General features: G+C 41.8%; 1 protein-coding gene across 4 annotated transcripts in view; it reads left to right on the top strand.

Moving 5' to 3' along the window:
* The window catches only part of SIL1 (SIL1 nucleotide exchange factor), a 210,392-nt gene that overhangs the window by 29,520 nt on the left and 156,178 nt on the right, over positions 1-24,694 (top strand). For 3 of the 4 annotated variants that reach the window (XR_004318735.1, XM_006180347.3, XM_032476848.1), the window contains one exon: positions 21,214-21,328. Coding sequence is in view for 3 of the 4 variants with exons in the window: in XM_006180347.3 (XP_006180409.1) it covers positions 21,214-21,328 (115 nt within the window). In the remaining variant the exon portion in view is untranslated. Of the gene's footprint in view, positions 1-6,244; positions 6,319-21,213; positions 21,329-24,694 lie in introns of those variants that run through there. The other variant, XM_032476847.1, reaches the window with a different exon arrangement.

The raw sequence follows: 24,694 nt of genomic DNA, 5'->3' as shown, positions 1-24,694 counted from the left end.
ACACTCCCTTACACCATATACAAAAATCAACTCAAAATGGATTAAAGACTTAAACATAAGACAAGATACAATAAACCTCCTAGAGGAAAACATAGGCAAAACATTATCTGACATACATTTCAAAAATTTTCTCCTAGAAGAAATAAAAGCAAGAATAAACAAATGGGACCTAATGAAACTTACAAGCTTCTGCACAGCAAAGGAAACCAGAAGTAAAACAAGAAGAAAACCTACGGAATGGGAGAAAATTTTTGCAAGTGAAACCGACAAAGGCTTGATCTCCAGAATATATAAGCAGCTCATATGACTCAATAAGAAAAAAATAAACAACCCAATCCAAAAATGGGCAGAAGACCTAAACAAGCAATTCTCCAAGGAAGACATACAAATGATCAAAAAGCACATGAAAAAATGCTCAGTATCACTAATAATCAGAGAAATGCAAATCAAAACTACAATGAGGTATCACTTCACACCAGTCAGAATGGCCATCATTCAAAAATCCACAAATGACAAATGCTGGAGAGGCTGTGGAGAAAGGGGAACCCTCCTACACTGCTGGTGGGAATGCAGTTTGGTGCAGCCACTATGGAAAACAGTGTGGAGATTCCTCATTTGTGGATTTTTGAATGACGGCCATTCTGACTGGTGTGAGGTGATACATCATTGCAGTTTTGATTTGCATTTCTCTGATAATTAGTGATACTGAGCATTTTTTCATGTGCTTTTTGATCATTTGTATGTCTTCCTTGGAGAATTGCTTGTTTAGGTCTTCTGCCCATTTTTGGATTGGGTTGTTTATTTTTTTCTTATTGAGTCGTATGAGCTGCTTATATATTCTGGAGATCAAGCCTTTGTCGGTTTCACTTGCAAAAATTTTCTCCCATTCCGTAGGTTTTCTTCTTGTTTTACTTCTGGTTTCCTTTGCTGTGCAGAAGCTTGTAAGTTTCATTAGGTCCCATTTGTTCTAATTGAGTCTTCTGAGGTGTATCAGCAAAAGCCTCCTGGATGAAGTGTCTTTTAGATGAGATGTCTTTTAAACAAATCTTTAATAAGATGAGTAGGAATTTGCCAGGTAAAGAGGAGGGGAAACAGAGTTCTAAGCAGACATGTGCAAATGCCTGGAGGTGGGAGATAAGATGTCTTTGAGAGTTGGGGAAAAAAAATCCATAAGGCCAGCTATAGACAGGGAGAGGGAAGAGAAAGCTGGAGACATTGATGGGGCTGGATGGTGGAAGGCCTGGTTCTGGAATTTGACCTTTTTCCTGAGGCTCTGGAAAACCATTGAATGGTTTCAAGCAGGGGAGAGTAGGATCAAATCCATGCTCTGGCTATAAAATAATCCTGCTAACATTTAATCAAGGTGTGTACTTGTAGTTTGCTGATCTTTTACCCTAAGACCCTCTGTCACTGCAGGGAAGTCTGTCCACTTACTCCAAATCAGTGCGTGCAAGAGCCTGAAGTGCAGTAGAGAGTGTGGCCTACCCTACACCTGAGTCCTTGGTGTTTGAACTCAGACACGGGGCCCAGGCTGTGTTGCTGAGCATGTGGTGTTCAGGACTGTAGCTCCCAACTCTTTTGCAGCTTTCCTGCCCTCACCTCAGAGCTCCTTCACAGCAGCTTAAAATTCCTCAGCCACTGTACCTTCCTCTGCTTTGTGCTCTCTACAAATTGAAAATTTTTATGACAATGTCAAATCAATGGGAAAAGTTTTGAAAAGTAGGATTGAGAAATAAAGACCTCTTTGCCTTTTCTCCCTTCAAGGGAATTTGAAAAATATAGAAATTCAAAGTTATATGTTAAATATCCTTGGGGTTTCCTTTGCTTTCCTTTTGAAAAATTTTTACATTAACCAGAAATCCGACAGAGACGCTTGTTGGAAGATAATTCCTTTTGGCTGGAGCTTAAGCTCCATGTTGTGAGCTTTTTAATTTTCTTTCGTTGGTGGTGGGTTGGGATCCAACTGTGCAGTCACCAGAGCTCATCACAGCCCTGTTGCCGGGCAAGTTATCTCTGTGAATCTATGTTTTCCCCTTGTACCTACCTGATGAAAGCCAAATTAAATCAATTTTTAATCAAGGAGATGAATGATGTGTTTTTCCTAGGAAAAGAAACCACAAGGCCCCAAAGTACTGGATACAATAAAAAGTGAAGTTTTTATTCGCATGTATGCTGTTAGGCATGGCTTTAATGTCAGGGAAACAGGAGGTGCTATTAAAGTAGTGTTTGGAAATATGCCATCCCAGGCAGATGAAGGAGAGTGCTTTTTTCTCTGCCGGTCTTCTCTTTCATAGTTTGTGCAGCCTTTGTGTTCCCAGCACCTTGCACAAGTACAAAGTATGTAGTAGGTGCCTGGAGACATCTGAATGGAAGGATGGTTTTGAGCAGGGCCCTCTTTGTCTCCTGTTGCCTCTTGCCTCCAGCCCTCTCAGTCTGATTATTTGTTCATTTCTTCATTCATTTATTCATTCATTCTACATTTATTGCTTCTGGGCTGGTGGGAGGGCCAGTGGTAAGGGATGGGATGAAGAGAAGTTTCCAGTGAGTTGAGGCTAAGCACCATGGCCAGATCTCCCCCTCCTCTTCAGTACATTTTATCCTTTATTTTGGGAAATTGATTTCTAAGCTACTGTCAGCACCGATACCATCCTCCCCCAAATTGCTCTCTTCTACCTGCTTTTGTTGGAAGGAAATGGCATCCCTTGTGGCAGAGGGAGTAGGGATGAAGCCTCTTCAGCTCAGTGATGATCCCCACAGTATGTCTCCACAGGCTGTGAAGGATGGGGCTTTGGAGAGGGGCAAGTTTGCATTGCCTGGAATTTGATTCCCATAGTCAGAGGCTGGCTTTGGGCTCTGGGCTCCCAAGGCGTTGGTATCTTCCCAGGACTCAAGCAAGACACCGAATCCTCATGCAGCCTGCATTCCAGCTTGTTACTGCAGTTGAGTGGGTTCCCTGAGTAATGTACTTCATCTGAGGCTTTTACTGAGGGTCTCTCAGAGGAACTCAGGATACTGAGTGGGTTATTCCAGAAACCCTGGGCTGAGAAAATAAGAGGTTAATTAAAGCTATGCGCCGTCTGCTTCCTCATTGTGATGATCCACTTGGGTTGCCCTCACCTGAAGGGTGGTGGTAGTGTGGTTTATCAATTTGGGCAGGTGAACAGGAAGGGAGACAGTAGATAAAATTGGCAGTAATTAATGGATGGGCAGTGGGTGGAAGGGAAATGGTGGAAAGCAGAGGGAGATATTGAGGGGAGCCCCTGGGTTGCTGGCTTGTGCAGTAAAGCTAGGCAAAACTAGAGGAGGATCAGTACTGTGGAGGGAAGAGTATGAGCTTAGTTTTGGACTTGTTGAATGTGAAAACCATACAGAGGAGAGTAGAGCAGGTATATCCTTCAGGGAGAATGTGCCTGGAATCTCAGACTGTTTTCCTGTTCAGGTTATCCACTTGGGTTTTAGGCTACTGTCAGGGGTAATGCAGTCCAACTCCAAATTCTGTTGTTCTGACTCTATTAACAGATGTTGAGAATTTGCAGGAGTTAACAAACCACTAAACTGCAAGGCAAAGGAATGAGTTCATAGGCAAAATTCACAAACAGTAGTGACCCTTTTAGCAGGCTTCTATTTCCTGTCTGTAGTCTCCCTTTTACCATGGGTTAGTTCTGAAAAGGAGATTCCAGAGCTTTGTTAAGACAGTGCAGTGAGCTGTGTGTTTGAAACCCATCTGACTCGTCTGGCAGAGTGAGTTCTTGTATATCATGATGCCATTCCCCATAAGCCCTTTGCCCCAGCATGTTGAATTAAATGCATGTTCCAAGTTTCATGCCTCCAGGCCTTCAAAATGCAGTCTTGCCTCTGTTTCAGATGCTTTTCTCATTGTCTTTGTTTGACTTATTCTTTCTCCTCTTCTAGGAAGTCCTCTCTGACCCCCATCTCCTGACAAAGATACCTGTTCTTACCCACCTCAGAGCTGTCTAGCCATCTCTGTCAGGGTTCTTTCAACCCAGTGCTTACTGTAACTACTGATTTACTTATCCATTTCCATTGCCCATTTGGAAGCTCCTGAACAACAGGATCCTTTACTTAACCTTTGTATCTCCAGCACCTGGCACATGTCTGGGATGCAGCAGGTCTCAATAAACAGTTGTTGAAGGATGAATAATCTGCTGGTTGGATGTATTGGAGGTGGTAACAACTAGATGTATATTCCCTAATAGGCAGTAAGAGTTTCTTCATCTTTTCATAGTGAAAAAATTTTTGCTGTTTCGATAGCTTTCCTGTATGGGAGAGCGAACATGGTCTTTGCAAAAATATTTTTATGGGTTGGTGTGGCTGTTAAGTGCTCATCTGGGGTTGAAATGGCTTTGGCATGGGTGTGAAACTGCAGGTAGTAAGTGAGCACTGTATCTGGGCTGGATAGGCATAGTGCTCTTGTATTTTTGTGGATGCTCTGCATGTTTTTGTGAGCTGCAGCCCAAACATCTGGGTTCTCCGAAGACGGGGCTTGTGCCTGGCTGTTGATGGGAGTGGTTGCCTTTCAGAGTGAGAAACTGTAATATTAATCAAGTCTCTTGTACAGTGTTTTCTATTGGCATTACCAGGGGCTGCAGTGGCTGGTTTTTTTTTTTTTTTTTTAACTGAATTATAGTCAGTTTACAGTGTTGTGTCAATTTCCAGTGTAGAGCTACTGTGGCTGTTTTAAGGAGAGCTGCCACAAGAGGAATCCCTGAGCAGTGGGAGTCAGGATGGAATAATTGGAAAGAATTGCTTCCTACTTTGTGTCAGGCCAGGCCCTTCAGGCAAAAGAGAAGGTGTAGGGAAGATTCTGAGTGACAGTCACAAAAAAGTAAGTCCAACTGAGAGGTGAGGGGATAGTTTTGTAAGGAAACTAGGAAGAAGTGGGGCCCGTGCTATAAGGATGAGACAAGGGAGGGCCTCTTGGCATCTCTCACACCCTTGATGTTCTTAAAATGATACTGTCTTAGTCATGACCCAGTATTGGGTTCAGAGCATCTCCTACCTAAAAAGTGGGCTCCAAATGCTTATTGATCCTCGGCTGAATGTGCTCTGCCTGGAGGCCGATTGTGAAACTGATTATTTTAGGATATGTTTACCTGAGCAGGTAGCTGGCATGTTACCCTGTTTCAGCAAATCTGGTGCTGTGAGAAGACTAGTTGGCAAGTCATCCCCATGGAGCCTGCTGTGGCAAGAGAGACTTCTTGGGGTCCTGCTGGCATCCCCATCACAGGCTCACTCACTGGAACCTAGAAGCCCTATGCAGGCTCCAATTTAGGATGCTGCTGTTGGCTGAGCTGTACCCCTGTCAGTTGCAGGCTGATAACTCCTGGCAGGCTGGGATTTGGTTGGTGGCATCTTGCAGAGCCCCCTGACCCTACCTGCTGTCATGAATCTTGTTGTATCCCCCTTGTACACATGCTTCAGTGTCTCGTGATATACCAGTCTTATTAAGAACAGATACCAGATGGGAAAAGCATCTCTCTTGGGTTTCTGTGTGCTTTTTTTTTTTTTTTAAAGAAATATTAAAAAAAAATTGTAGCCTCGCTTGGCGATTTTCCAGGCTCAGAATGTGTTTGTCATGTTCTTGCTGCCCTGTGGAGACCAGCAGAGCTGTAAAGAGAAACCACCTCATTAGGAGACTCTAGAAGAAAACTGGGCTCTCCTGGCACTTCCTCAGGGATTTGGGCCCCTCCTCTTCCACAGCCTGCGAAGGCCAGGGCCTGGGAATGGCTTCCCAGGGCAGTATGCTCTGTACCAGTGTCCAAGGATCTTAAGGAATTTAATTAAGCAACTAATAGACCAGGAGATGTTTAAAGTTAAAGTGTGATTTTGTTGACATTAAACAGTTACCTAAATATCAGTTAATTAGTGCTTTTTTAATATTGCTTCTTGAACTCAAGTTTGGTTTCTGCAGTTGGCATAGATACTTGACAAACCCAAGTTCAGTGTGGAGGTGTGGGGCACAGTTCATCATGGACTTGGAGGAGGAGGGGAAGAGATAACACATAATTTACAGCTGTTGAAATAATTCAGCTGTTTCCCTTGCTGATTGCTCTCCTCTGTACTGCTGATGCAGTGAATTGTTAATGGGATGGACTCTTGCTGTGCCAATCAGGGCTGGGGATGAGGCCATTTTGATTGTTGGGAATAAACTCTAAGGTTGGGAGTAGTTTAAATTTGAAACTAATGCCACATTCCTCCTTAATCCCAGCACAGGATCTCAGCTTTGGGATATGCTTCTATGAGGGCTGCATCCTGTTGTGTGAAAGCAGACACTGAAGTGTGGAAGTTACTGATTGGGTAATGTGGGGAAGAGGGGAAATGAGAGTCTCTGGCTGGGGTTCAGTTAACAGAGCTGCAGACAAGCTGAGTTGCCCATAGACAGAGAAGGTACCTCTATGGAGTGGTTGGTGAGCCCTCAGAAGGTCTCCTCACCTGAAAAATCTGCTCTCCACACTTTCCAGTGTGTTATTGTTTTGGATTAAAGTGTTCATCTGTTCACCTCTTCATCTCTCCAGCCACCGCATTCATTCACCTATTTATCAGCCATACATTTATTGAGTGTCTACTGTGTCCTAGACACAGCTAGAGATGGAACAGTGGATGAGGGAAAGAGTCTTTCCCTTAGTGAGTTTACAGTATAGTTTGGTGGCTCTAATGATAGCTGCAGAGAGAATTACAGTAGTGTATGGAGGACCGACAAAACACAGCAAATCAAACCCAGCAGAATATAAAAATGATCATCTGACCAAGTTGGACTTACCCAAGAAATGCAAGGGTGGTTTCATATTGGAAAATCTACACATAAAATTTTCTACTTTAGTAGATTAGTGGGAAAACTGTATGATCATCTTATTGAGAAAATGTGATAAAATTTAACACCATTCATGATAAAAAACCTTTTAGCTATTTAGAAATAGAAAGATACTTCTTTACCTTAACCAAGAATATCTGGCAAAAAAAAACCAAAAAACAAACCAGGAAACATTTTTTATTTCTTAAAGTTTTAGAAGAGAGAAAAATATAATGATGTACCCATGTGCCCATTATCCAGTTTCAGCAATTAACAACTCATGGGTAATCTTATATTCTATTTTAGAGAGGTAAAATATATATAGCAAAAAAAATTTGCCATTTTAACCATTTTAGGTGTACAATTCAGTGGCTTTAATTACATTCATAATGTTTTGCAACCATTACCACTGTCTACTTCTAAAACTTTATTTCCTCAAACAGAAACTTCCCATACCTACCCACTCCCCGCAGCCACTGGTGACCTGTAATCTACTTTCATCTCTATGAATTTGCCTATTCTAGATATTTCATATAAGTGGAATTATACAATATTTGTCCTTTTGTGTCTGGCTCATTTTACTTAGCCAGAAAATTTACATTATTTTATAATGTTTTCAAGGTTCATTTATGTTGCAGAATGCATCAGAACTTCAGTTCCTTTTATGACTGAATAATATGTCACTGTATGGAAATATACCATATAAAAATCTATTTAAAAATTTTATTTATCTATTGATGGATACTTAAATTATTTCCGCCTTTTTTGGCTACTATCAACATTCGCATGCTAGTGTCGGCTTGAGTCACTGTTTTCAGATATTTGGGTTATGGGAGTGGAATTGCTGGGTCATATGATAATTTTATGTTTAGGTTTTTGAAGAATTGTTGAACTTTCCCATGGTGGCTACACCATTTATATTCTCACTGTATTGTACCAGTTTTCCATATCTTTGCCAACACTTAACTTTCAATTAAAAAACATGGCCATCCTAATAGGTGCCAAATAGTATCTCACTGTGGCTTTGATTTGCATTTCCATAATGACTAATGATACTGAGAGTCATTTCATATACTTATTGGCTATTTGTATATCTTATTTGAAGAAATAGCTATTCAAGATCTTTGCCCATTTTGAAATTGGGTTGCTTGTCTTTTTGTTGCTGAGTTTTAGAAGTAGTTCATACGTTGTGGATATTAAACCCTTATGTGATTTGCAAACATTTTCTCCCATTATGTTGGTTGTATTTTCATTCTTTACGGGTGTCCCTTGAGGTGCAAAAGTTTTAAAATTTTGATGCAGTCCAGTTTATCTATTTTTTCTTTTATCACCTGTGGGCTTTTTGTCATATTTAAGAAACTGTTGCCCAATCCAAGGTCATGAAATTTTGCCCTTATGCTTTCTTTCAAGAATGTTAGTTTTAGCTGTTAAATTTGGGTCTTGATCCATTTTTAGCCAATGGTACCTTTGTTAAAAAATCAATTGATGTAATGCTATGAAAGTGTATGTTTGTTCTTACATCAATATAAGAGTATATGTTTATCTTTATATCAGTACCATGCTATTTTGATTATTGTAGCTTGGTGGTAAAGTTTTAAAATCAGGATATGTGAGTATACAGATTCAGTGCAATCCCTATCAAATTACCAATAGCCTTTTTTACAGAACTGGAATAAAACATTTTTAAATTCATAAGGAAACACAAAAGACCCTGAATAGCCAAAACAGTCTTGAGAAAGAAGAATGGAGCTGGAGGAATCATGCTCCCTGACTTCAGACCATAGTACAAAGCTACAGCAATCAAAACAGTATGGTACTGGCACAAAAACAACCACATAGATCAATGGAACAGGATAGAAAGTCCAGAAATAAACCCACATGCTTATGGTCAATTAATCTATGACAAAGGAGGCAAGAATATGCAATGGAGAAAAGACAGTCTCTTCAGTAAGTGGTGCTGGGAAAACTGGACAGCTACCTATAAAAAAATGAAATTAGAGAATTCTTTAATACCATATACAAAAATAAACTCAAAATGGATTAAAGACCTAAATGTAAGATGGGGTACTACAAAGCTCCTAGAGGAAAACAATAGGCAGAACATTATTTGACATAAATTGTAGCAATATTTTTTTCGAACCAGCTTCTAGAGTAATCCTGCCAAAAGGATTCTGTGTACCTGTTTTTATGTACAACCATAGTCTATATTTTCACCTACTTTAATTACATTATTTTCCATTGTGTATTCCTGATGATCCCTTTTTAGATTGTTGATTTTATTCAACCAGTAGTGCCAGGCACAATGCTCAGCAGTGAGGATACAGCAGTGGATTTGGTAGACAGTTGTCCCTACCCTTGTGAAGCTCCTAGTCTGATGGGTTCTGGTTGTTATAGGCCCATGAAATGGAATTTCACTGACCATGCAGCAACCTTGGAGAGCATGAGGAGGTTGTTGAGCCTCTAGCCCTGGCTCCTATCGCTGCTTTATAAAATACAAGTGAAGCCCTAGCAGGACGGTGGCAGTTCTGCTTCTAACTAGGCTCTCAGCAAAGCCCAGGATGCGGAGCCCTGGGACCATGGCAGAGTCAGCTCTGAAATGGGGCTGCTGCAGCAGAGAGGACTGCTGTTTCCTAGGCAATACTCTGCTTAATATTTTTAGTGTGTGGTCATGGCAGAACTAAATGTGATTTCTGATCCCAAATTGGTAATAAATGTAGACATATTTAGAGTCAGAAACAATGCATTTAAAATCCTCTGCTCCTTAATTGTCTTGCCAAGTGATGATTTTAGGTTTCTTTGTTTCTTGGCTACCCACCCAGCCTCCCACCATCTCTCAGAGAAGGCACCCAGATTTTCTTTGGGTGTTAAGTGGGATTGTGAAAGCCGTGAGTTATGGCTCCTTGAGCTCTGTTGAGGAGTGTCTGATTTTTGTGTTTCTGCCCACGTATGTAAATGTGTACATTTTAAAATCCATCCTCCTTTCAAGTTTTTAAGGATCTGGGATTATAAATAGTCTTGGACTCTCAGTCATGTTAAAAATAAAACATGATGCTTCAGTTGCTGACTTACCTGGAATACATAGTCAACCAGCATGGTAGTGGCGAGTTCAGTGCTTGGTGACCTGTCTTTGAGCTGCCACTAAGGGTTTCTGTAAGTAAATGCTGCTTTCTTGGGGATTCCTCAATTAGTTTAAGAAGCCCCCTAATTGTTACCTATCTCATCATTTCAAAGTTGTAATTTGTGTCTCAGGTTGCCCAGAACAGTATCTGTTTTCTTGTGGAGTGTTCCTTAAGAGGCCTTTCTTTTTAATTATACTATCAGAGATTCAGATGTGGAAAGCCATACTGTTTTTGATTGTGAATAGGATGTAAGCCACCTGAGGGCAGTGGTGGTATCTTTTGCAAGTTCTGTTCTACAGTATGATTCCCAGTGTGCTCAGGGGATCTGAGGTATCTGTTCCTAAAGTATGAATGCTGAATGCTTATAATCCAAAGTGCCAGAGTGGCTGGCACAGAGTAAGGGTTGGTATGCTTACTGATTTTCAGATAGTCCATTTGGAGCTATGGATTAGAAGTCATACCTTCCTCCCTATCATAGTCCCACTATGAGACCCTGACCTCTGGAAGTTGAGAGATGACAGGGGAAAGGAAAGATAAACTCTGATCCCTGTCCAGGCCCAGACTATGGTATGTAAATGAGTGTATGAAAGTCCTTGGTGTTGTTAGGGAGCAGGCTGTAAAGAAAGCCCATAATGCTTATTGTCAGGAAATCTAGTTATTAGTTTAGAAGGAGAGGGAAGGAGAGGGCCTGGAGCCCTTACTCCCTAGATGCCAGCTGACCCTGTCTAGAGTAGTCCAAGCAGTTTAAGTGTGCTGAATTTGCCCCTATTGCTCCTGCTTTCCCTATTCTCCATTACAGGTAGGAGAGCAGCAGCAGGAATTTGGAAACAGGCCTGAGTCACCAGGAAGCTAGGCTCTAAAGTGGCTGTTCTGAGTTAACTCTTCAGTGGGGACTGATACAGAGCCAGCCAGTATTGCTTAAAGGTTTCAGTGGAAATGCCTTTGTAGTCACCTAGAGTGTGGTCCAGGTGTGTGGGCAGACTGGTTGCTCAGGGAAGCTGGGTTTCAAGGAGAGACTTGGTTTTCAGAATAGAAAACAATTTTATATGTTTATCCTGTCCTTACTTAAAATTTTCTCTAACGGTAGTTGTTAGAGCTACAAGCTTCTTGAGCCCTTGCTTTGTGGCAGGCATTGTGCTGTATGCGTAGTATCATCTCATTTAATACTAACAACCATCCTACAAAATAGTTACTGTCAAGTCCCATTTTAGATGAAGGAATTGAAACTTGGAGAGAGGTTAAGCAGCAGTCCAAAGTCTCACAACCAGTTGGGGAGACCTGGGTCGAAATCCAGAGCCCAGATTCTTTTCATTACACTGGAGTAGAGATGGAGTTGAGTGGAGCTTCTGATAAGCTTGGCTGCTATCACCAGACACAGACTGATCACTCTCAGGACCTTATGTGGAGTCAGGGAGCAAGTATAAGGAGTAGGTCTCCTTGGCCACTCCCTGCTAGGAACTTGCAATATATGGCCTAATGGAAAGTACACTGACCAGGTCCAGGGTATTTCTCTAATTTACCTGGTTACTTGCTGATGTGCATAGGCAAGCCCCATTCACCTTTTGGGCCTCCATTTTCTTCATCTGTTATGTGGAAATAATCCTGTCCTGTATGTTTCCTGGGTGGGGAATAGGATCATAGACTAGTTGGAAATGACCTTAGGTATTATCTTGGCCAACTTTTACCCAACATAGTTCCCTCCTCCCCACTGCTGAGTTCTTGCCAGACAGTTGGGTACGTATGAGGGGAGTGCCTGGTGCTGGACTCTGTGAAGGGGAGCAAGGAATGTTTTTGCTTCTTGTACAGCTGGAAAGCCTGAATTATGGGTTCAGAGGTCAAGTCACACAGGGTGCCAGTGAACTGGTTGCATTATGAGTCAAGGGCATTCTTTCTCTTGAATGTCTGTGCCTCTACTGTGGGTGGGGCTGTGCCAAGGACATAAAGTAATCAAAATGTGTGTGTGTATGTGTCTGTGTCTTTGCCTGTGTTTGTGTATGATGTGCAGAAATTTGGATGCGTGCATTAGAAGTGGGTCTTTCCACAAGAGGGCCCCAGTAGGCTCACTTAAAAATTTCTCTACTGACCAAAATGTGTGCATTTTTATTCACAGTGTTGCAGAACAAATAAAATGAATGGCTGATTTCATAGTCCATGGAAAGGCAGCATGATCTGTGGGAAGAGCATAGGTGCTGGGGCCCAACTAGTTTTGATTCCTGACTCTCCCACTCTCTCGCTGTGGGCAAATTATTTAACCTCTCTGAATTTTAACCCTCATGCTTAAAATGAGCAGCATGTTAGAACCCCATCAGAGGGTTGTTGTGAAGAGAAAATAAGCTTAGAACTTTGCTTGGAACACAGAAAGTGCCCTATAAATGTTGACTATAATTATTATTAGACCAAATTTATTTTCCTCTGCGCTGTGCAAATATTGCATTTGAATACTGGGGAGTGAGTGTCACAGGGGTATTTCTCTTTATCCCTCAGTCCAAGTGCTACAGTTATGATTATGACAGCTCTACAGAGTGTAAAGACTGAAGCTTCTGAGCAGTCTGAGGCATGGCTGAGAACTCAGAGAAGGTGAAGTAGTGTTTGATGGAAGTTTGTTCTTGGAGAGTTTGCCTCACTGCCTCCTCCCTCTACTGGTGTTACTGTGCCCATCATTATCCTGAGGACATACATATTGAACGTAGCTCTATGCCGTCATGGGAATCTAGTGTATGACATGGGAAAATCTCTCTATGGGACCACTGGAATCAGTCTTTTTCTGTATTATCATTATGACTTTAGTAAAAATGTTGGAAAAATTGGATTTGGAGAAGTGACCCCAAATCTCCAAACTTCAGTGAATCTTCTCAACCTTTCGAAGTTGTGTCTCTATTTCTTCACACTTGTGCCTGCTTTTGAAGGGTTCTCTGGCTGCCTCATTGCCAAATCCAGTGGCTTTTCTCATCCTCATTCTCACTGATCTCTTGACACTGTTGCCCACAACTTGATAGTCTCAGGATTCTCTCCTCTCTTGACCTGTGTAATTCTATACTATTCTTAATGCTCTTTATCTGATTCCCTAGCTCGCTCCTCTTTGTTGTCCTAACTTCTAGCCATGGCTTAAACTCTTCTTGGCCCATTGTTCCTTTGTCTTTAAGGTTTCTCCTTAATACAGGGACTCGATTGTTGCTTTTGTTGTCATCTCTGGGTAAGAGCACGAACATTCTTGCCCTGCCCTAGTCCTCTCTACCTCTTTGTCTTCAACAGGCATGAAATTGCTAGAGCCTTCCTGAGTCCACTGACAAGCCCATGCCTACAGACATTGAACTCTGGTTATTCTGTGTGTAAATATTGAATGCCTACTGTGTCTTCTGGATCTGCAGCAGTCTAAATGAAGATTGAGTCTTAAGCCTTTTTCCAGCCTTCGGATTCTTTGAAGGCTGTGGCTGAGGAGGATAGTTCTGGAGAGGTCCAGACTGGGTTCCCTTTAAAAAAAATTTTTTTTCCTTGAAGTATAGTTGATTTACAATGTAGTGTTTCAGGTGTACAGTAGAGTGATTCAGTTGTGTGTGTGGGTGTGTGTGTATTCTTTTTCAGATTCTTTTCCATTATAGGTTATTATAAGATATTGAGTATAGTTCCCTGTGCTACACAGTAGCTTCTTGTTTATATATCTTATGTATAGTAGTGTATATACCCCAAAACTCCTGATTTATCTCTACCCACTGCCTCCATTCCTCTTTGGTAACCATAAGATTATTTTCTATATATGTTAAAGACTGGGCTCCCTTTTATCCAGTCACTCTACTTGTCACTGGATTTCTTTTAGATGGAGCCACTATCTTTTGTCTCTGGGATTGCAGTTTTGCTAATATACTTACTACCTTCTTGAAGATCTGTTTTCTTTACTCAGATAGAGATAAGATTGGTCATTTTGAAGTACAGAATGTTGAGAAGGGGACAGCAGGGCCCCCTTCCTATTTCATTCCACCTATGTTGCCCTCCTTCCAGAGCTCCAGTTCCAGCTGGGTCCTTGGAGCCCTTCTTGGCTCCATGGCTCTCTGGCAGGGCCAGCACCTGTCTCTGGGCTGCCACTGGAAAGGCCTCATTTGGGCTCTTCCTTGAAGGCTGTACAAGCTGATTTTGGCTCTGTAGCTCTCTGGTCAGGCAGAGGCTTGTGTCTGTTGTGAACTTTGTATCCTCCAATAGCCTCCTCTAATCACTTTCCCTTTTAGGGAGCCTGTTGAGAGCATTCCCTGTTTGCTTGGCCCTAGGCATGACTTCAGTATTTGGGATATATACTGTCCCCATTACACAAATGGTCAGTGGCTTAAGGATGTTCCAAGTCCAGCCTCAGCCAGTTAGGGGTTAGACAGATTAGAAGCCACATTTCTTTTGCTGTTCAAAGCCTCTTTTCATTTAATTGCTGTCTACCTCCTGACTTTCTGTTTAATTTATGTCTTTTCCTGACTACTCCAAACTTACTTTTCTTGTCCTTCAAATTATTCTTTAAAAATCGATTTCTCTTCCTAATCCTTTGTACATTGTTCTCCCATGTCAGGGCTGTCCTTTCAGTGTCATTTTTGCATTGTTTCTTCAGCTTCATATTTGTCTGCTCAAATTAGGCAGTGAGCTTCTGTTTGTGTAGAGGTGAGTGACGTGTGTGTGTGCTTGTGTGTGTATATCAGTTTGTGTAGCCCATAAATAGTATGAATTTGTGTTTGTGGGAAGAGCCCATTCTTTAACCTTCAGTTTGTAAAGCAGAAGATTGTTTTACAGCTATTCTCCATGATGGTGGCCTGGCTCTCTGGACACTAATGTGCTAGGAAAAGCACTGAATGGGCTGGGTCTGCCTCAGGCTCAGCAGAAAACTGTCTGGGGTATCTCCATTTTCAGCTGTGGGGGATCCTTCTCTCATATCTATTTCCTTCACCTCCTGAGAGTAGATACCCAACAAAACGCTGTGGTCCTAAAATTTGAGATGTCGGGTTAGCTTCAGGGTATATAGATCCTGCAGGAGGCAGGAGCTTTGGATATTGGTTCTAGGGTGCTGGCCTGGCTCTGAATGCCTGTTGGTTTAGGGTCAAGTCTTCATCTCTGCTGTAATGATGGTGTGATAACTAGCTGCCAAGTGCTTATACCTGGCACTTTCCTCACTTTTTTTCCCCTCCACATATTGTTTTATTTAATTCTCCCCAACAATCTGAGGTAGAAACTCTTATTATGCCCATTTTATAGATGAAGAAACTGAGGAATAGTGAAGTATTGTGTCCAAGATCACATAGCTAGGAATTGGCAGATCCAAGACTTGGCCTTAGATCTGTTTGACTCTAAATCCGTGTACTACACGTTCAACCTAATGTTTTTAATTTCTTTGCTCCAGTTTCCTTCTTATAAGATGGAAGTAGAAAATCTTACCCTTTCACTTTTTCTGGAAGGTTTGGGGAAATAAATACTTAGACATAACACTGTAGGTTAAGAACATGAACATTTTATAAGATGGAGTTCCAAGTGTACCCAGGCAGGCTGCTGAGGTGGCTCTACCTGCCCAGGACACTTGTGACCTTTACCTGTTCTCCCTGTGCTGTGGCCCTGAGACTGGAGAGCAGCCACTGTCCATGGGGCCTGCCAGCTATGTCCAGCAGTCCTACCCCTCCTTCCTCTGTTGGCTTCCTGCCATCTCCATGCTGTCCTTTTGTTTTCCTGTCTGAGAGAAGATAAAAGTTACAGAAAGAGGTCTTGCTTATAGGACCCAGTCCCCTCCTCCAGTCCATCTGAATTGAGAGGAGGATATGAGGCACCAGGGGGGCCTAGCTAGTGAGTCCAAGGGCCTCCTCCCACCTCAGGCATCTGCTCTGGGTTGAAGTAAGCTGGCGATACAGATTGCTGAGAACATCCAACCTATAAGTAGAAGTACAGGCTACAAATTGCCAGTTTTGATAGAAAAATGGGCATCTCAAGTACCTTATTACCTCTTTTGTCCCAAAGCCCAAGGATACTTTTAAGGACAGAGTTATGGTGGAACACTGAAATGTATTTCCCTTTCCTGGACTGAGTGGTGGTGGTGTAAGTCAGAAGAAGGTCAAAAATGTAAAGATGTTGTCTGTCCTCCATTGAAACCAAGGGTGATGGGGAAGTTTGTTACACAGGGTGTCCACAGGTAGGTGATCAGATGAGTCAGGGTTAGTAGTTGGCAAGTAGTTTGAGGAGGACACTAACGTCAGGCCAGCTGTGCCAAACTGTACCTCAGTGGGATGCCATGACTTTGACTTTACTTTTGTCAGGGTCTGAGGTTTTCTTTTGCTGCTGCTGCTGCCTAGGTCCTTTCTTGTGATGGCAAGCCATCCTGGCAGAACAAAGCTTTGTGCCACTTTCCCTTTCCCTCTTTCCTCCTCTCCCCCTGCTTCAGCATAAAGCCCAGGGAAAACTTGCTTGCTCACTTTCCACCTGCCACTTCTTGAATAAGGGTAAGGCCCAGGTGACAGTTGCTGGCCAGGCCTTAAGAGGACAGAGGACACCATTACCCATGCCTGTGTCCTGCAGTGTATGCAGTTGATCTCTGGATGCCTTGTAAACCCTGGGAAACTGTCTCACACCTTTCTCCCAGCCTCGCTTCTCCTAAGCCTTTCCCCAGGCATCCCTCCTATCGCCCCCACCACCCCAACCACGTTCTCTTTCTCTATGTTTCATGGAAAAATATGTGGAGGCAATGAATAGGTCAGATGTGCAGTCCATGTGGAATTATTGCAGGGAGATGAAGGATCTATTTGTGAATCAATCTCTCATCCTTAGTATTGGCAGAAAATGCTCTGAGGGTATTAGTGTGTGTGCAAGAGATCGAGGCAGCTGAGAACCCTGTGGGAGCTGCCGTTTCTCTTGTACACTGCTACCCTGCCTTCCTTCCACTCCCCTTCCCACTCCAGGAGGTGGGTAAGCTGTTGTTTGTGTATCAACTGTCCCCAGCCTCTTCTTCCTCAGTCTCTTGTGGGCCTCCTCCTCCTGCTCATTTGTCATCTTTGCTCTTGATTTCATTCTCGTTTATCTCTACTTCCTCGTCTTTTCCCCCATATCAGTTCCATTGTTTATCCCTGGCTGTAAGAAGGGAGTGTCTAACTCTGTATGTGTATATGCGTATACGCATGAACAGTCTCATGTAGGGGAAGGGAAATCTGTAGCTTTGGGGATAATCTTTTTCTCTCTTATTTTATGCTGTCTTGATACTGCTGTGAGTCTCCCCTTCCATTTTTTATTCCCCCTTTCCCCACAGCAAAGAATGCAGGAAGCTCCAGGTCTGTGTCCTCTTGGGACCCATCTCCCTCGGCCTTTCTAGCCTTCTTACTCCTGATGTGGCAGTCTCTTCCTCTGTTCATCCTCATCTAGCCTGGCATCCCCAGAACCCTGCACACCCAGGCAGGGCCAGGCATCTATCCAGAACTTAGTGCTGTGCTTTGAACTCATTCCATGTCTTTCAGTGTGATTGGTGCCCCAGGGAGCCAGGTTGCTGGGGAAAGCTCATGTGGCACTCAGCCGTTCCATTTTGTCTACAAAAAGGGGGGGGGGGTGCGGGGGGAGAAACTGGCAGAAAGCAAAGGCTTTTGCTGCTGGGTGAGTATAGCAGCTATTTTTAGCTCCCAAGCCTTTGCTTTCCATTTGGCTGTGCTTTTTTAGCACAGTGCCGGTCCAGCAGGGCTGTTTTCCTTCATGGCTCCAGATGTCCTTAGGGAAAGTTTTCATCTGCCCCTGAGAAGGCATAGTCTGGGCACGGGGTAATAACTTCTGATATTGGGTTCCACTGTAATCATGCCAGAGGACCAATTTATTGAGATGAAGCATGGAGGAGTGTGGCAGGAATGAAAAAGAGAAAAGGTAAAAAACACTATACTCTTCAGATACATTCCCCCACAATTAATTCAGTTAAGACTCTATTGAGTAAACTGCCTAATGAGGTGTATTGGGGCTGAGTGATAAACACACAAACCTTTTATAAGGGTCTGGGCTGATACTGACATGTTCTGAATTTTTCTAAGTGGTGGTTGTTTGACTTTGTTTTACTTTATTTTATTTTTCTTTCTGCCTTTTCTGGAAAATTTGCCAGTTTGGATTCAGTTCTTTTGACTTCCACTCTAGTTTACTGACCAAAATTTATTCACTATTCCAATTTCCCATTCTAGATATTTCACTTAAGTAGAATCATACAATGTCTGTTTTTTTGTGTCTAGTTTATTTCACTTGTCATAATGTTTTCAAGGTTCATTCATGTTGAAACATGTATCAGAATTCCATTCTTTTTGTGGCTGAATAATATTCCATTATAAGTATACACCACATTTGAAAAAAAATCCATCTTTTGATGAATACTTGAGTTGTTTCTACTTTTTTGGTTGTTGTGAATAATGATATTCCATGTGAATAATGAACATTCACATGGAAGTGTCTCTTTGAGTCACTGTTTTCAGAACTTTTGAGAAGAATATAAACCTAGGGGTGGAATTGCTGGATCATGCATATGGTAATTCTATATTTAACTTTTTGAGGAGCTGCCAACCTGTTCTGCAGCAGCTGCACCACTTTATATTCCCACCAGCAATGTAGGAGGGTTTCAGTTTCTTCACATCCTTGTTAACGTTTGTTATTTTCTGTTTTTTTTTTTAATTACAGCCATAGTAGTGGATATAAAATGGTGTCTCATTGTGGCTTTGATTTACATTTCTTTAATAATGTTGAGAATTCTTTCACATCCCTATTGGCATATGTATATCTTCTTTGGAGAAATGTCTGTTCAAGTCCTTTGCCCATTTTTTATTTGGGTTGCTTGCTTTTTTGTTGTTGAGTTGTAGAAGTTGTTTATGTATTCTGAATACTAAACCCTTATCTGATAGGTGATTTGCAGATACTTTTCTAATTTTGTTAGTTGTCTTTTCACTTAATAATGTCCTTTGAGGCACAAAACATTCTTAATTTTAAAGAACTTCAGTTTATCTATTTTTTCTTTTATCACCTGTGGTTTGGGTATCATATTTAAGAAACTATTGCCAGATCTAAGGTTATGAAGATTTTCCCTAAGAATTTTAACTCTTAAATTTAGATCTTTGATCCATTTTGAGTTAATTTTTGTATACGGTGTAAGGGAAGGGTCCACTTCATTCTTTTGCATGTGGATATCCAGTTGTTCCCGAACAGTTTATTGAATTGTCTTGGCACCATTGTTGAAAATCAATTGATCATATATATGTAATTATATCTGGGCTCTCAGTGTCTGTCCTTATGCCAGTACCAGTGTTTTGATTACTGTAAGCTTTGTAGTAAGTTTTGAAATCAGAAAGTGTGAGTCCTCCAACTTTGTTCTTCTTTTTCAGTATTTTTTGAGGCTGTTGGGGTCCCTTGAAATTCCATATGTGTTTAAGGATGGATTTCTCCATTTCTGTAAAAATCACCTTTGGGATTTCGATAAGAATTGCATTGAATCTGCTTATTGCTCTGGGTAGTATTGTCTTCTTAATACTATTAAGTCTGAAGTCCATGAACATGGGATATCCTTTCATCCTTGTGTCATTTAAATTTTAGCAGCCACTAGGCCTGCATTTTGGTTTGTTTGACTATCTGAGAAGTGATGTGAAAAACTTTGTGACTTGGGAATATTGAACTTTGCTGTTTTGTTTTATTTTATTTTTTAACATTTTTATTGATTTATAATCATTTTACAATGTTGTGTCAAATTCCAGTGTAGAGCACAATTTTTCAGTTATACATGAACATACGTATATTCATTGTCACATTTTTTTTTTCACTGTGAGCTACCATAAGATCTTGTATATATTTCCCTGTGCTACACAGTATAGTCTTGTTTATCCATTCTACAATTTTGAAATCCCAGTCTGTCTCTTCCCACCTGCCACCCCCTTGGCAACCACAAGTCTGTATTCTATGTCTATGAGTCTATTTCTGTTCTGTATTTATGCTTTGGTTTTTAAATTTTTTTATTTATTTTATTTTTTTAGATTCCACATATGAGCGATCTCATATGGTATTTTTCTTTCTCTTTCTGGCTTACTTCACTTAGAATGACATTCTCCAGGAGTATCCATGTTGCTGCAAATGGCATTATGTTGTCAGTTTTTATGGCTGAGTAGTATTCCATTGTATAAATATACCACATCTTCTTTATCCAGTCACCTGTTGATGGACATTTAGGCTGTTTCCATGTCTTGGCTATTGTAAATAGTGCTGCTATGAACATTGGGGTGCAGGTGTCATTTTGAAGTAGGATTCCTTCTGCATACATGCCCAGGAGCGGGATTCCTGGGTCATACGGTAAATCTATTCCTAGTCTTTTGAGGAATCTCCATACTGTTTTCCACAGTGGCTGCACCAAACTGCATTCCCACTAGCAGCGTAGGAAGGTTCCCTTTTCTCCACAGTCTCTCCAGCATTTGTCATTTGTGGACTTTTGAATGATGGCCATTCTGACTGGTGTGAAGTGATACCTCATTGTAGTTTTGATTTGCATTTCTCTGATTATTAGTGATACTGAGCATTTTTTCATGTGCCTTTTGATCATTTGTATTTCTTCTTTGGAGGATTGCTTGTTTAGGTCTTCTGCCCATTTTTGGATTGGGTTGTTTATTTTCTTCTTACTGAGTCATGTGAGCTGCTTATGTATTCTGGTGATCAAGCCTTTGTCGGTTTCATTTGCAAAAATTTTCTTCCATTCCGTAGGTTTTCGTTTTGTTTTACTTCTGGTTTCCTTTGCTGTGCAGAAGCTTGTAAGTTTAATTAGGTCCCAATTGTTTATTCTTGCTTTTATTTCTTTTGGAAAAAAATTTTTGAAACTTTGCTGTTTTAGGGGGTGCTGATGGCATCTATCTTCAGGTATAACAGTGAATATGATTTAGAAGTGAATGGTTTTAAAGGTTTATGTGGATTTGGGCCCATGTCTGTTCACACACAAGTCATTTGGTTAGTTTCCTTCTTTCCTCACTACAGCCAGTACCACCCTGTGCAACCTGATACAGGTATGTAAAGAAGAAGAAAGGGACCAGGGCTTTTATAGCGCATGCAAGAGTCCTAGTTGTCTGTACAGTTCCAACCAAAGCATCTCTCCCCATATAGGAGATAGAGGCTTACTTCACTTTGACCTCTATCTTCAGTTCTACCTCTGGTAGAAGACCTGTGTGCAGAAAATGTCTCACATTGTCTGAATCTGTCAAATAAATGACATCATGGGAATCACTATGCTGGATGGGGTGTCAGGCACCACCTTCCTGTTGACCTTCTGTTTTCTGTGTTTACATTCCTCAGGCCTCTAACCTTGCCTGGCCAGGGCATGCTCCTGTTTAGGATGGCTACCCTGGGCATGCTGCTCGGCATATTGATGGCGTCCTGCTTCACCTTCTGCCTCAGTCATCAGAACTCGGTAAGTATCTTACTGTAAGTAGAGGGATCTCTGTTGGATCCAGGAAAGCCTCTGTGTCACCATGGCTGCTGTGGGAGCAGGGTGAGCTTTTATTTTTTTTTACAAGAATGTAACCAGTGCTGGGTCACGGAGTAAGTTTACTTCTTCCTCCCATCCCTTAGTCCTCTGGCCTCTTTTTAAAGCTCAGGACATAGTTTCCGTTTGGGGAAAGATGATGATGGTAGTCATATAATAATATTGGTGTTGTTAATTATAATCTTGCCATTTACCCAGTATTATACTAAGTGTTTTATATATATATTCTTTTTTTAACATTTTTTATTGAGTAATAGTCATTTTACAATGTTGTGTCAAATTCCAGTGTAGAGCACAATTTTTCAGTTATACATGAACATACGTATATTCATTGTCACATTTTTTTTTCGCTGTGAGCTACCATAAGATCTTGTATATATTTCCCTGTGCTATACAGTATAGTCTTGTTTATCTATTCTACAGTTTTGTATATATTCTTATTTAATCCCCTCAACAACTCTATGAACTGCAGACTGCTTCTTCCTTTACTCCCCACTTTGGTGTGATTTCTCAGTCTGTATCTCTGTATCCTCTTTTCCTCTGTCTTTTTCTACATGTTCTTTCCAGGCTCCTCTTGATCAACCCAGGCCTTACTGCTCAGGGTTTATGTCATTGCCAAAGGCAGGGACGGAGTGCCCCAGAAGGCCCTGAGCTTGGCTTACTCGCAGGGTGTCCTGGCCCCATTTCCCTGGCCTGCTCCAGCAACAGTCTGCCCTTGACGAACTCCCAATGCCCTCTCTTTTTCCCTTTAGATGCCCTGAATGTCTGCTCTCTGATAGTTTCGCCACCCTTGGCCACCTTCCCCAACCTCAGGGTTCCCACTTAAATGTTAGGTAAAGTGCTAGAGGCTTTGGAGCTTGAGGGCCTTGAAGTGCAAATGACAATTGTCGTGAATTTAATAACAGTTCAGCTCAGCTGAGGTTCACCTCTGGCTCATGGCAAGCTTCCACCTTCTCTCTGAAGTCATTTGTTTTCTCTCTGCCTTTCTCCCCCATTTTGTATAGCAGGAGAGAATGTACAGTTAGGAGTCATGAATCCTTTTGAGCTTTTAATGTTCTTTGACTAAGATTGTGTTACTGCTGGAGTTTTTTTGGTCTCCTCTTCGAGGATAATAAAAATGGAATCCCACTGGTCCCCGAGGGTAGAACTGGCCACAGCATGAGGTTGGGGCTGTCTCTGGCATAACCTAGCAAAGAAAAGCACCCAAGTGTCTCTGGAGATCAGGGCCATGTTCCCTTCAACCTGCAGCTCATGAGGATCTGTGTGCTCCCCATCATGAGCTTTAGCAGATACACAATTAACAAAAGCATGCTGATGAATTTACTTATGGACTGTGTATTAGTAAATTCCCTTTTGGATAATAATCCAGCCAGATAGATGAGCTTTCAGAGCCATAATTATTCTGGCCCATTTATATTAGCTCTATTGAGTCTAGTCTCAGAAAAATGTTAATACTGACTTTCATCAGCAGAAGCTGCTTTTATCCTTATGTCTGTTCCTAAGCTGTATCCATTTGTCATAATCTTTCATCATGTGCTAAGTACAAGTAGGAGTTGAAGCATCTTTTCTCTCATACCATAAAAATCACTGCCCTGATGGCACTTAAAATCCAAATTATGCAGCCAGCCACCTTCACAACAAGTGGGGGTGGTTATGATCCTTTCTTCAGAGCCTAGAGTCCAGGCAAATGCTCCTGATGACCTGGAATTGTCCTCACCAAGGGCATTTGTACAGGTTAGTGGTCCCCAGGAAAGGGTGACTGTGTTTATCAGGGTATGGTCTGGAGCCAACCTCCCTTGTTGGCTCCTGCTGTGGCGCCACCTTGGGATGCCACATCTCAGGAGCTGTGTAAATGCCGAAGAAATGGGGTTGTGTTGTATACTAGCCTTCAAAAAAATGGTGGATGATAAGGAACGTGGTGGAACCCAGTGGAAGGAGCACATACCCTCGGTAAACTTCCTTTTGCCTCCTACTTTGGCTGTTTAACCAGTTCTGAGTTTTGTTTCCTCATCTGTAAAACAGGATTGGTACCTCCCTCTTAACGTTTTAGTGTATATTAAGTGTGATTATATGTATATAAAGCACCCAGCATTGGGGCTGTTTCAGTATGGTCAATGGATGGTCAATAAATGTCAGCTGTTATTTTTAGTAGAGGTGGCTGCTTCCATGGTTTAATTTAGGGCTCTGTCAGCCAGACTCCTATCCCAAAGTATTGCCCTGTCAGTCTGTCTCTGTCACAGCGTCTATCCACCTGCTATCAGAGATTCATTCATTCTTTTGAATCTTGAAGGCTTTGGTCTTTAAGAATCTCTTATTTAGATATAAGTGTAAGGAAGTATGACATAAGCTGTTGTCAGCTAACACCTTAGCTGAGATTTCTTGCCATTTAAGAGGAAATTGGTATTTGGAGTAATGATGGCAGGGAGAGGAGAGTGCTGAGTATTCAGCAGGAGGCTTGAGAAACCAGCTGAGAGGGCACCAGAGCAAGGGATTTACTTCAGAGCTGACCAAGGGCTGGCTGGCTTCCCTCACCTCTTGGTCTTTTTCTCCTGTTCAGGACACTTCGAGGGTAAAGAGAGGGTCGTCCTTTTCTCTGGGACTATGTTTCTCACTTTGTCCATAACAGCCTTCCCTTGGGAATGGGGATATGCTGATAAGTGTGCTAGGGTGATCTCATTGCCCCCTGCTTCCTTCCCTCAGCATCCAGGGCATAACCATGAGAACATATGACTAAGAACAGAGACATAGGAGTGAGTCAGAATTCACGCATGGATTTTGAAACCAGGCAGTCCTGGACCTAAGTCTCTGCTCTGCTTTTCTCAGCAGTTTGGTTTTGCACAGGCCTTGTGTCCATCTTCATCTGTAAAATGGGAATAAAAGTATGTGTTTCACAGATGAAATTTGGATGAGTAGTGAGACATGGAAGGCACTTCAGCCCAATGCTGGCATATGGATAAGAGCTTAATAAATGGTTGCTGCTGTGATCCTTGCAACCTCATCTTCATGATGCTGCCTTTCCTCAAAACCTTTCCTGGAGTTCCACATTTGAAGTGACTATGTAGCTTGTGGTGTGTTTGTATGACTGAGCCTCCCTCAGTGCTTGCCAAAGTCATTTAGAGCCAGATCTGGGGAACAGGGTGAGCTAATCAGACAGAGGAGCACCAAATTTCTGTCATCTTCTCTAAAAACAGATGTACTGTAAAATAATGGCACTGTGTGTGTGTGTGTGTGTTTGTGTGTGTGTAGCTTAAAATCTAGTTCAAAGATGATTACAAGAGGAAGCTCAAGAAA

This window comes from Camelus ferus, chromosome 3 (genome assembly GCF_009834535.1).
Source record: "Camelus ferus isolate YT-003-E chromosome 3, BCGSAC_Cfer_1.0, whole genome shotgun sequence".
NCBI lineage: Eukaryota > Metazoa > Chordata > Mammalia > Artiodactyla > Camelidae > Camelus > Camelus ferus.
The sequence above is the reverse complement of the archived record's forward strand: the minus strand, read 5'-3'. Positions and strand labels throughout refer to the sequence as shown.